This window comes from Chanodichthys erythropterus, chromosome 18 (genome assembly GCF_024489055.1).
Source record: "Chanodichthys erythropterus isolate Z2021 chromosome 18, ASM2448905v1, whole genome shotgun sequence".
NCBI lineage: Eukaryota > Metazoa > Chordata > Actinopteri > Cypriniformes > Xenocyprididae > Chanodichthys > Chanodichthys erythropterus.
In genome coordinates this window covers 25,187,822-25,200,252 of record NC_090238.1, presented here as the reverse complement: position 1 = coordinate 25,200,252, position 12,431 = coordinate 25,187,822, and the positions used below count along the sequence as shown (strand labels likewise).

The window sequence follows — 12,431 nt, the reverse complement described above, 5'->3', positions numbered from 1 at the left end:
TGTCAAGTTACTTTAATGTATTTGCACCAAAAAATGATAAGGATTTATGCTGATATCATCTAAAACCACACTTTGCCAGGGGTGTTTCCAAACTTTTGGAGGGCAGTATTAAAGTGGTAAAAGGCCATATGATATACATTACCGTTTAAAAGTTTTTGGTATAATATATATATATATATATATATATATGCATATATATATATATATATATATGTGTGTGTGTATATATATATATATATATATATATATATATATATATATATATATATATATATATATATATATATATATATATATATATATTGCCACTTTAATTAAGAGATTTGGAAATGTTGCGAGCTGGATTCGAACTTGTCACTTGAATGAGCGCCACAGCTCATTATGCACAAACCACTAGGCAACAGCTCCAATAAAGCTATATATCCAGTGGCATAGACACTGAGAATGCATGTTTTTATGTACAGTACAACATGAAACTAACTGCTCCATGAGCTAGACAGATTCACATAGAGAACGTGTGTTTGCACCTCACCCTCTCATTACAACAAGCGTTTTTCCTTTAACCGACATAAGGGAAGCTCCAGCGGAGATCAGGGTGGTGAGCAGTGGGAGATTCCTTTTGAACGTGCCATTACGCTTTTTAACAAACCTGTCCGCTCTCATCTTGTGCAAAACGAGAAGAGAAAAGCGCGTGATGAGCGCGGGTGTCCTCCCAAAGCTTCTTCCAGCCCGTGATAGCACCCGGCAGTCAGTCTGAGTAAAATGGAGGTCGACAACAATTCATTTAAGCCCATTACTGCGTAGGCAGGCCATGCTAAGGTTCGCTGAACTTTCAGCATTTTTGTTTGTAAACAAACAAAGGGAAAACAGTAGAAGTCAATATAAGGAGCAGAATCAGCACACATGGAGGCAGTGTTGCGTTTACTCTGAGGAACTGAAGGAGGGTGTGAAGGTGTGAGGGGGAGCAGTTAAGTTTGATTTACCTGGCCCGGTGAAGAGGACTGTGTAGGTCAGGTTGCCGTTGGGCTTAGCTGGGGCCTCCCACTTGGCTCGCACTGAATGAGGCGTCTCGCTGAGGACATACAGGGTCACATGACCAACGGGAGGCATCTCTAAAGTCCTGCTTTCCACCTGACAACAGAATGAGAGAAAGCGACTAGGGCTAAGAATTTAGTTTTACTTAAAGTCAACATTAAATGTAAGCTGACTCTATTTACTTTCTAATGATCGAAGCATGTTAGTCCCAAAATATTATTTGTCTTCATTCAATCAAAATTTGTCTGCATAATGACATTAGAAATAGCCAAATATGCAAAACAGAACATAAAAAATGAATAAAAAAAAATATAAAAAACCGTTATTTTAAATTGTAATTGTATTTCACAATATTACTGTTTTTACTGTATTGTTGATACAGCCTTAGTGATCAAACAAAGACTTTTTAAACAAAACTAAAATTTTAAAAAATTTAAAAATTTTAAAAATTTTAAAAACCGCTTTGACCCCAAACTGTAGTGTAGGTTGAAACGGCAATTCACATTGCCTGAACTAAAATTTTGTATTAAACTCGATCTAAATCCATATGTTAAGACAGTGTGAAAAGGTGTTATTTTAATTTTTAAAAAAAGTAATTAAAAATATATAAATAAAAATTCACAGGCTGTGCTTCTCCCCACCATCTGTCCACTAAATGATGGGATACATCTTAGTCTGACACCACAACCACTCAACCTCTCGCTGCTTGTTCCAACTTTTGCTGTGTCTGCAGAACTGGCCATTTGACTAAATATTGCACACATATTGGAAAAATGCCCAAATATGGCCCATCAAAGCAGTAACCAGCCCAGAGTGGCATTTATACCAAATGTCAAGCGTGAGCAGAAGGTGCTTTATTGAACAGAGTGAATCGATCACCTTTATGATGTTGAGCTGCCATCTGACACGCAGAGGAGGCATTAACATAATGTAAATGTGGTGGACTCTCACCAGGGGCCCCAGAGCGCAGCCCTGAGCTGTGCAGGCCTGCACACGGAAGCTGTGGAGGCTCCATGGGGACAGATCACCGACCTCGAAGCCCATCAGGGACGAATTCTGCACCAGCGTGCCATCCATCCAAAGACCATAGCTGCTAATCACACCTGTGTGGAGGAAATTAATACACGTTTAGCATATGTGCGATAGCATACATGGGAATACAGGTTGTGCTCTACCTGTATACAGCGAATAATTCAAACACATATTATTTAAACATCAGCCAAAATAGAATAAAATAAAAATAATTGTATTATTGGCTGAAAATCTAGAAAAACTTGCCGCATTCACTGTACTCCTGCCATGAAGGCTAAAACTGCCCCTTCATCTTGATGCTTTATTTCAAGACACGTTTTTATACCCAAACACTGTTTGCTCCACTGATTTCCTCGCATGCCCTGATGTAAACTGGCCATTTTGTTTAAAGCCCTCTGTTAAAGTCGACCATTAGGGAAAGAGTGCTGTAAAACATGTAAACACAGCCGTATACTGCTCCTGCTCTCTTTATAGCTGCTCACAGGACACACCCCTCAAGATGGACCGGTCAGTTAAAACGGAGAACAACTCAGCTTGGCCCAATGCACAAAGAAATAGATATAAACAAATACTCTGGTCTTTAACCCTAAAAATGCACAAATATTAAATAAATTCAATTTGCCACAGTTGTATAATGATACACTAAGTAGGTCTTGAGATGGATAATACATTAAATAATAAAATCTAATTAGCTGTGTATTTTCTATAATCATTGTAAAAGGGGATTTTTTTAGATTGTGAATTTGATTCAGTGCAGATTAATTGTGTTTTTATACCATTTATTTACTATAGTTTTAAAAAAAATGGTAATAAAATATGACATGATCTCAGAAATAAACTGTGTCAGGAAAAATTTATCTTAATTATGTCAGACAACACTTAAGCAAAACATGGTCAGGTCAAAGTGTCTGAATAATTTTTTGTCCCAATTTTTTTTAATCAATTTTACTGGTAGTCCACTGTATAAAGAATGTTTGGGTATAATATGTTACAGTTTATTTTGTTATCCCATTTACATAAATGAACTATAGTGTCCTGCACCCACTAATAAAAAAATCTAAAAATCACACTCACTATCTTGTGTCTGAATTTTGGATTATATATATATATAGTATTAAATGCTTATTAGCTTATTAAGATTTAAACAAAACTACGTTTTCAGTTTTTCAGTCTTTAAAAATGTGGAAGATAATTCTCAACATATACAGAACCATGTTTAAAAATGTATAATTTAACTACATTAAAATTAATAATGTTCCATAAATTGTGCCCTGCTTAATTGTGTCTTATTGAACGCTGTGATAGCAAATATATTTATTTATTTGGACTCCTTTTTAGACCAAATAAATAATCATTTTCAAAACACAACAGCACACAATAGCTGATTTTTTTTTTTTTTTTTTTTATCAGATCATATCAGAATATATCAGAACATAGGCCCTTTTGACCGACTTAACCCACCCTTCACTTCAAAAATCATACTGTAATAAATTAGTCAATATATTAAATTGAATAATAAACTAATGACAAACAATGTTCAGACTCAAAACAATAAATAATAAAAAAAAAATTACTAAATGACTACATGTGAATTTAATCAATTAAAATATTTTCTGTGCCATGTAAACTAATGCTTTTTTTTATATAAAGCAATATGATTTAGTTAGATACTTAATACAATAGATTTTCATTTTATGTTAATCAACTTTCCCTTAAATGTATAAAGAACTGAATTCTAGAAGCACTTTTCTCAATCTGCATCTGCTCTCAAACCCAAGGGCCAAAGCACTGTCCCCCATCCGGTGCTCAGGCTGAGTGAACGAACCTGCTGCTGCGCCCCTGACAGCCGCTGCTAAAGCTGCAGTTCACAGCATCAGTCAAAAGGGAGCACTTTTCATCCACTTAAAACGCAGCACCCTCCTTTCCTCCGTCTCGCTCTCTCTCGCTCTCTCACACGCTCCCAGTCGCACCGTCACACAAAGTGCTCCTCTTTTCCTGTCCCCTTCTCTATGTGCTAACCCATCATTAAACATGAAGCACCCTTAACTAAACGGCCATTTGGAATATGAATTCACCTTTGCCAGGCACTAGTTTTAACCCCACTCACCGTTGGGCTTGCGAGGGGGGGTCCAGGACACATTGAGGGAATGTGGGGAGAGTGCCAGTATGTTGGGGGCAGGTACTTCCTCCGGTGAACTCTCCTCAGTGTGGGCCACGCTGGGGTCACTGAGGGTGCATCCACCTCCCGTACATGCCTGCGGGTCAAAAGGCTAAATTTAAGTGGCATCAACAGTCATAAATAAAACAAACATGCTTTTATTTTTTCTAAAAAGAAAACAACTGCACAAAAAGTTCAAAATGTGCATTTAAAAAACAAATTTGGCTACTTATATAATGAATGAAAAGAATTTAGTACTCTTAGCTCCATTTACCACATTTTATCAAGGGAATTTTGAGATGTTCCCTTAAATTCAGCATAGAAAATCAGAAACCACCTAGGCTTAATTAGTAAATACTACAAAAAGAATACATTCTTTTTATATTGTCTAATAATTTAAGTGATTTTTAAATGTATTTACATAAAAAAGGTAACATAAAATTAAAATGAAAAACTCTGATCGGTATGATATGTTGTCTGATCCAAATCAGTGTAAATAATATAAGCAACAGGCAGTAAGAAAGTTTAAAGTCTGCATGGTGACATTAACACATTTTACCATGTTCAAATATAGAATTACAAAGACAAAAATCAGCACCGAAAATGTGAAAAAAAGGAGTAGATTCAGTCTGGGTTTGTTAACTGGTGTATAAATAATTAAAAATTACGGTAACACTTTATTTAACAGTGTCATTGTTACATATGTTACATGTAGTTACTATAGTAATAACTATAAATTATGCATAATTACATGACACTAACCCTAAACCAAACCAAACCCTAATCCTAAATCTATAGTAAGTACATGTAGTTACTTAATATTACTCAGTACTAAGTAGTAAATGTATAATTACAGTGTAACAAAGACACCTTGAAATAAAGTGTAACCAAAATTACTTCAAAATTCTTTTTATATTATGTAAAAACTTAAATAATTTCAGTTTTCTCAAAATAAATGACATGAAATTAAAATGAAAATCTTTGACTGGTACAATATGTTGCAAGTGTCATGATCACTAGTGAGAGTGCCCTAGTCAGCCACTAGAGGGCACTCCATTCCGGACTCTTGTTTTCACCCCTTGGACTACATTACCCATACTCACTCCTGGACTCATTATCCCACTCATTGCACACAGCTGTTTTGTGTTTATTCATTAGTGTCTGTCTATTTATACCTGGTTTGTCTCTGCCCTTGTTATGGTGTCTTCACGAACGTTCCTGGTTTCTCTGTTTTGGTTTTCGTTGTGTTTTTCTTGTTTTGTGTACGGACTGTTATCATGGATTTTGACCCTTGCCTGTTTCTGGATTTACGCTTTGGATTACCCCAATAAATACCTGCAATTGGACCTACCCTGTTTGTCTTCGTGTGTGCCGTGACAGCAAGATCCGAATCAGTGTGAGTAATGAAGGATTCAAGTTTCATTTTACAATGTTCATTTTGCACAGTATTCAATATGGCTTTTTTAAAAAGCCACATTATCCTCCATTCTAATAAATTTACAAAGGGCAAAATGAAACAAAAGTCACAATGACATGCTACTCAGCATGTTGAGCCATTTTTTACTCTATTAAGTGTGTGTGTGGTGAAACAGGTGAGCAGGAACGCACTGCAATCTGAAACAGGTAAGTGGATCCAGGGATGAGGTTCCGCACTGTATAATCCTCAAAAAGCTCAGAGCTGTTATAGATGATGGCCAACTCCTCTCCTAAGGCAGACTGGTACAGTGTGTAGAACTCCAGCAGGCCGTTCACCTCCATTGGAGCAGCCCACCTGAAAAACACCAGAGACAAAAAACAGTCTGATATCCTGTCACATGACCCCTGTTCTTCCCCTGTGAGACGGCCAGCAGCAGCAGCAGCAGTCGCAGGTAAATCAGTGGACCACCCAGAACCCGGACAGAGTCTAATAAGCCTGATCATGATAACTCTGTCCAAGGATGTGCGGACAGAAATAGGAAAGCCTGGTGGGTGAGCGTTTCACTCTGTAGCTTGACTTTCTCATTGCTAAATTTAGAACAGAGGACACCGCTATCTACTGAGAGATCTGAAAGACAGAACGACTGAGAAGCAAAAAGAAAAACTCAAAGAGGAAGACGGGTGGCCATTTCATTTCTTCAACTTTGTGTGTATTTTGTTGTTCATTAAATAAATTGTGGCTATTTTATAGTTTTGGTTTCATATGCATTTATCGGTTTGGTGATTTTTAAAATACGTTTTTTAAATTCTATCTTCTATTACATATTCTACTTCTTCGTATATTTCTACAAAAATCTACTTTTCAATTATCAGTGGTTTACTATATAAAATTCAAGGTAAAAGGGTTGACATTATAAGACAGTTGTCTACTGATGCACTTCAAAAAAAAGTGATTAAAAAAAGAGACTTAACTTTTCCTTGAGGAGTTAATTTCTGGAAAAGTTGATCAGGTCTTTACGATGATATGTTTCTTTAATGGAATAGTTCGTAGTTAGTTAAAGGGAGTTTAAGCGGAGGAAAAAATTATGGCAATAAGGGTGATACACTATAAACTTCAAATCTTTTTATATAACAGTCAATTAAAACGTAAATGAGAAAAAGAAAGGTACGATGTTAGCTTTTATTCATATGTATTTCATATTAATCAATATATCAAATAGAAGTTAGAAACACAAAGGAAAGAACACTTTCAATGAAACTGAACTTTCACTCTTTTTTTTGTGCAATCTTAACACAAAAGTTGGCATTAACTGTTCATTGTTAACAACACAAACAGCAGCCTTTTGTAAAATGTTATATCTCTGTCAGAATTGAGTGGCACATTTGTCTGAAGAGTTCAATGACTAGAGGAGACAATGTTCCTGTTGAAGGTAATGGTGTCAAGACTGAGACATGATCTTAAATCATCTGTTGTTTTAAGATGGAAATAGGACAGTAACCTCCTGTGTGATGAGAGAAATCATCAAGCGTCTAAGTACAATGAGTTTGACCTGATGTTTCTCCGACCCTCTTTGTTTCCTTAATTTAGAACAAAGCTCATAAGGGCCTCCTGGTCTACATGGAGCAAACACACCCGCAGGTGACCTTATTCATTATTGTGATTAATTTAGTTTAGGCATAAATTAAATTGCATTTTAAATGGCAAACGACAACGGCCATTAAGACATTTTTACTGCATAATTGATAAGCGGGTTATATTATTAATATGGCAGTTTAATCAATTGTAATACTTGAACAAAGCAAACTTTTAGAGCAAATTGTCGGTAAAATCTAAAATAATATTATAAACCAAAAAAGCTAAAGTGGGGTCTGTGTAAAAATCTTGTTTAGTTCTGAAAAAGATAATATGGTAACACTTTACAATAAGGTTAACCAACACTTCTGTACATTGTTGCATTTTATTTATTTACGTTATTTAACCTTGTATGTAGGTACTACATAAAATATAGAATTTTCCAAATTCTTTTTTTATAAATCCGAAAATTTTGCCATCCAGTTATTAAGGCAATACAACAAACTTTCATAATTCTGGTTCTCTCAAAACAACGTAAACATTTGTACATTTTGTAACTTTTTTCTTTTCACTGTAAAGGTGGCGAGGAGTTAATGTATTGAAAACATTTCCCCCCCTCTTATTCTCATTTATTCAAGGTGCCGTATACTTTCACGCAGTGTGTTTCTGCTGATATTCGGTTTGTGCATATCCGGCAGTCCGGGGTCTCGCAACCTTTCTCACAGGCAAATCGCAACACAACAAAAGAGTATTGAACACATATGATCCTTCACCCTCTCCTATTACGATTCTGCTAACAAGGCAATACCTTTCAAAGGCACTGTATCCACAATTAGACCCTGAGAGAAAAAAAAGAGAGAGGGAGAGAGATATCATCTGTAATGTCAAATTACAATGCTGCCTTTCTCTCCCCCCTACCTCTCTCCTTCTCTCTCTCTCTCCCTCTCTCTTATTCTCCCTCTATCATCATTGCAGCTTCTCGTCCTATTCAAATTGAAATATCCAATGGAAATAAAGCAATAACCATTTCCCCCTCTTGGCGGATGAAGACAATAAATAAGGTGAGTTTCCCTCTGAGGCGCTGCCGTCAGGATAGAGCAGATACATAATGAAGTTATGAAAATCGGTGATGAGACAAATTGGGTCATATACATCTTTTTAATAAATGGCTTACAGAGATCACAAGCTTTCCACTGCCATTAATACAGAGGTAGCAGGAGAATAAAAAGCAAGGGCTTGTATTTTTTTCCTTCTTCCATGCCTGAAATGAGCATAATCGAATGAAGGCTGTTGAGGTAGGCTGCTACACTGCCGAAGATAAGAGAGAGGGAATGTTGTAGCCAAGAGGTCAAGGTTTTGCTGGTTAGCTCGGCCCCCATCATCCCCTGCTGGTAGATGCTGTAACTACACCATGGCAATTTCAATACATTGACAACCACTTAAAGTATCAATCTATTTTTTTGGATTTTTTAAAATGTTTTTGAAAAAAGTCTGTTATGTTCGCCAAGGCAGCATTTATTTGATCAAAATACAGTTAAACAGTAATACAGTGAAATATATATATATTTTATTTTAATATATTTTAAAATATAATTTATTCCTGTGAGGGCAAACCATTCAGTGTCACATGATCGCTCAGAAATCATTCTAATATGCTGATTTGGTGCTTGATTATCTTTTTTCTTATAATGTTAATATTTTTTGTGGAAACCGTGATGCTAGTTTTCGTAATAGAAAGTTCAAAAGAACACTATAAATACTGAATACATTTTTTAAAATTAGATAATTACATTTTATAATATATAATCTAATTTTTAAAATGTCTTTACCATGACTTTTGATCAATTCAGTGAATCCTTGCTGATGAAAAGTATTCATTTCTTTTAATAATCTCTTTTAAAGGCCCAGATTCTTTCTAAAAACATTACATCACAGCTCAGGATAATCACATTTTGTCAATTACAAACATTATGGCAACATTTACCTGTGCTTCCAGATTAATTAGTCATATTTACTGCTCAGCAGATTTCAATCTTGGCAGATTTCAAATCACATGCTTCCGGGGAGCCAGCCGAACAAATGCCATTGAGATGGATGTGAATGCTAACAGAAAGCTCTCTCTCTCCAGGTATTACAGGCCTCCTCGGGCAGCCCGGTGGAGGTGGGGTGGTTTGAGTAATTTAATCGGCAGTTTCCGATGGCAGTGAACTGGTGGTGGGTTTTACCACGGTGTACTGCAGTGTAGGTGACAGCTCAAATATATATTCTCCTCGTGGCCTTCTCCTTCTCGCTCTCTCCCCACCTGTGATCATTCAGTAAAGTGATGACATTTTCTTTCTGATGGGAAATGCGCCGAAGCGCTTCTGTCATCTCTCTTGGCCTAAAATAAAGTGTACATAAGTTCAGTTTCCCCATTGCCCCTTAACTCCCTTATAGTTCTCTCCTTTTATTCTCTCCTCACATTGTTGTGTGGCATGATGCCCTCTCCGGATAGTTCTTAAGTGATGGCGACGGGGCAGCTAAAGATGAACCTCTAAAGGCTTTCACGTAGATTGCTATAGGCCCGGGGTGCAGGCTGCTGGGAAGAATCTAGTGTGGACTCTTTCCACCCCCCTTTTCTCTCTAAGTCAAGCGACAGGGGTCAAACGCTGGAGAAATTTCTGCATGCTAAACAGGCTGGAAGAAGGTCGGACTGTGCGTTTTCATACAGTCCAATGAGATGGTCCAGTGTGGGTGCAGGAGTTGAGCATTAGCTCCTAAATCAAGGCCTGCTCCATTGCTCCGTTCCCCTGGTCGCTCAACTGCAGCCAGAGGACACGCAAAGACAATAAGGACAAACAGCCAATGGCATGACTGGCGGAAGGGGCGTACTTTATGATTATATGGAAAACACTCAGTTGATTAATGCACCCATGCTGTGGATAGGGACAGCTTCTCAAATTTGACATACGGGTTGGTCAGATAAATCGCTCTTGTGTGAGATTTTTGAAGTGGCCACTTTTTCTTTTTTTTTTTAAACAGGGTTATATTGCATCTTCAGAGGGTTACGGTTTGACGTGCGGAGCTTAGTTTTAGTATAATGGTGAGGAATAACGAGACCTGAGATGTGTTTCGTCCTCTTACAGAGAGCAAATGTCCGTCACCTCATTAGCGTATCTCTCTGATAAAACATTGTCATATAAAAGGTGAGAACAACCACCTTCACTCCTGTTCATGCCTCGTTAGTGTGCACGAGTGCGTGCTGTCCAAGGACAGGACCTATTGAGGGTGGAACGCTTTTTTTTTTTTTTTGCAAAAAAAAACTGAAAAGAAAAAGAAAAAAAAAATACAAGATTCATAGTCTTGGAAAACAATCCGTAGGTTATATTATAACTTTTATAATTATTTTTTTTTTAATCATAATATAAAACAGTTTTACTCAAAAGATTCTTTTTTTTTTTTTTATACTCACTGTATGTGGATACTGCGGGCATCCAGTACGGTCAGGATGGGTGGCTCTACATGTGTGGGGGGCAGCTGGCCTGTGAACAGGGTAACCTGGGAACTGTTGGTGCATCCTGCCTCAGTACAGGCACTCAACAACAACTTATGAGGAGTGAACACACCAACACCTGGATAGAAAGAGAGAGAGAGAGAGAAAAACTTCATCACTTCAGAAAACACTATGAAACACCGGGAAAAAATGGGAGAAATTGATAAATATATATTTTTAAATAAAATTAGACTGCATGTGATGCTTATTCCACAGAAAAGTATTATTCCTTCATAATGTTTGGTAAATTAAAGAAATCAGTTTTGAGATTGTCATAACTTATTTTGTGCTTTACAGGGAAACAAAGTCATACAAAAAAAAATCCTTAAAACTCCTTAACCTGCACTGTACGGAAGAGGATTAGGGCCAAGCAATAATAAAAAAATGAAACCATCTCGAGATTAAAGTTGTTAAATTTCGAAAAAAAACTTTAAAGTTTAAATAAAATGTTGAGAATAAACTCGTTAAATTACAAGAAAAAAATCGTTAAATTACGAGAACAAATTCATTAAATTATGAGAAAAATGTCGTTAACAAGTCATTAAATAACGAGAAAAAACTCGTTAAATTACGAGAACAAATTTGTTAAACTACGAATTTGTTCTCATAATTTAACGACTTTTTTCTCGTTATTTAATGACTTTATTCTCAACGTTTTATCTCGACTTTTTTTCTCGAAATGTAACTACTTTTTTCTCATAATTTAACGAATTTGTTCTCATAATCTAACAACTTTTTTCTCGTAATTTAATGAGTTTATTCTCAACATTTTATCTCTACTTTTTTCTCAAAATTTAACAAGTTTTTTCTCGTAATTTAATGAGTCAATTCTCAACATTTTATTTTGACTTTTTTCTCGAAATTTAACGAGTTTTTTCTCAAAATTTAACAACTTTAATCTTGAGATTTTTATTATTGCTTGGCCCTAATCCTCTTCCGTAGCACTGCATCGCCGGCGACCCCAGATTATTGTTGCTCAACATTCACTGCACTTTAAAACATCACACTCTTACTTGAACGGGACAAACGTTGTAGAAAAATTTAATACTCCAGCTTCAATATTTGACCACTGTTATGATAAAACGCTGATCCATTACAGTAATTTCTTAATTTATATCAGGAGTGCAAAATAATCAATCGGTATAAACTTACATTTTAAATAGAATAAAAACTCGTACTCCTATTGAGTCATGTGTGCTGCAGTTTTCATTTGTGTTCACACAACTGCACTGAACAGCGTCTGTTATGGCTTTCAGTCCAAAAGTGTGCATATTTGGACCTCAGCAAATGCGCTCATTCGGTCCAGAGATATCAATTATATACAGTAGCATGACCATAATTCATGCCCTTCTGAATGACGATGTTCTGTACACCTCATTAACTCCTTGCGGGCAGGTAGTAGCACGGATGAAAAATATGCGCAATATTTGTATGACTAAATTACCATTACACATACGCAACAACGATATGACATTTGACCCATCACGTCACCACCACTGCGACAGTGCGACTTTTGTTGATGCTTCTCGTAGCCTAGTAGGAGCGAGCGTTGCAAGAGTAGCTACTGCCAGTGAGAGAGACTTTTCCACAGCTGGATTTGTAATTCAAGAACGGAGAACGCAACTTAAACCTGGGACTGGGGACGATATCCTTTTCCTGCACAATAACCTTAAGGAAAAGTAAAT

At 36.5% G+C, this 12,431-nt stretch overlaps 1 protein-coding gene across 1 annotated transcript in view; it reads right to left on the bottom strand.

The window, feature by feature from the left end:
* The window catches only part of ush2a (Usher syndrome 2A (autosomal recessive, mild)), a 241,331-nt gene that overhangs the window by 125,127 nt on the left and 103,773 nt on the right, over positions 1 to 12,431 (bottom strand). The window contains exons 32-36 of the mRNA XM_067367352.1: positions 10,666 to 10,825; positions 5,834 to 5,996; positions 4,175 to 4,322; positions 1,987 to 2,138; positions 984 to 1,131 (exon numbers count right to left, since the gene is read on the bottom strand). Of these exons, the coding sequence (XP_067223453.1) occupies positions 984 to 1,131; positions 1,987 to 2,138; positions 4,175 to 4,322; positions 5,834 to 5,996; positions 10,666 to 10,825 (771 nt within the window). The remainder of the gene's footprint in view (positions 1 to 983; positions 1,132 to 1,986; positions 2,139 to 4,174; positions 4,323 to 5,833; positions 5,997 to 10,665; positions 10,826 to 12,431) is intronic.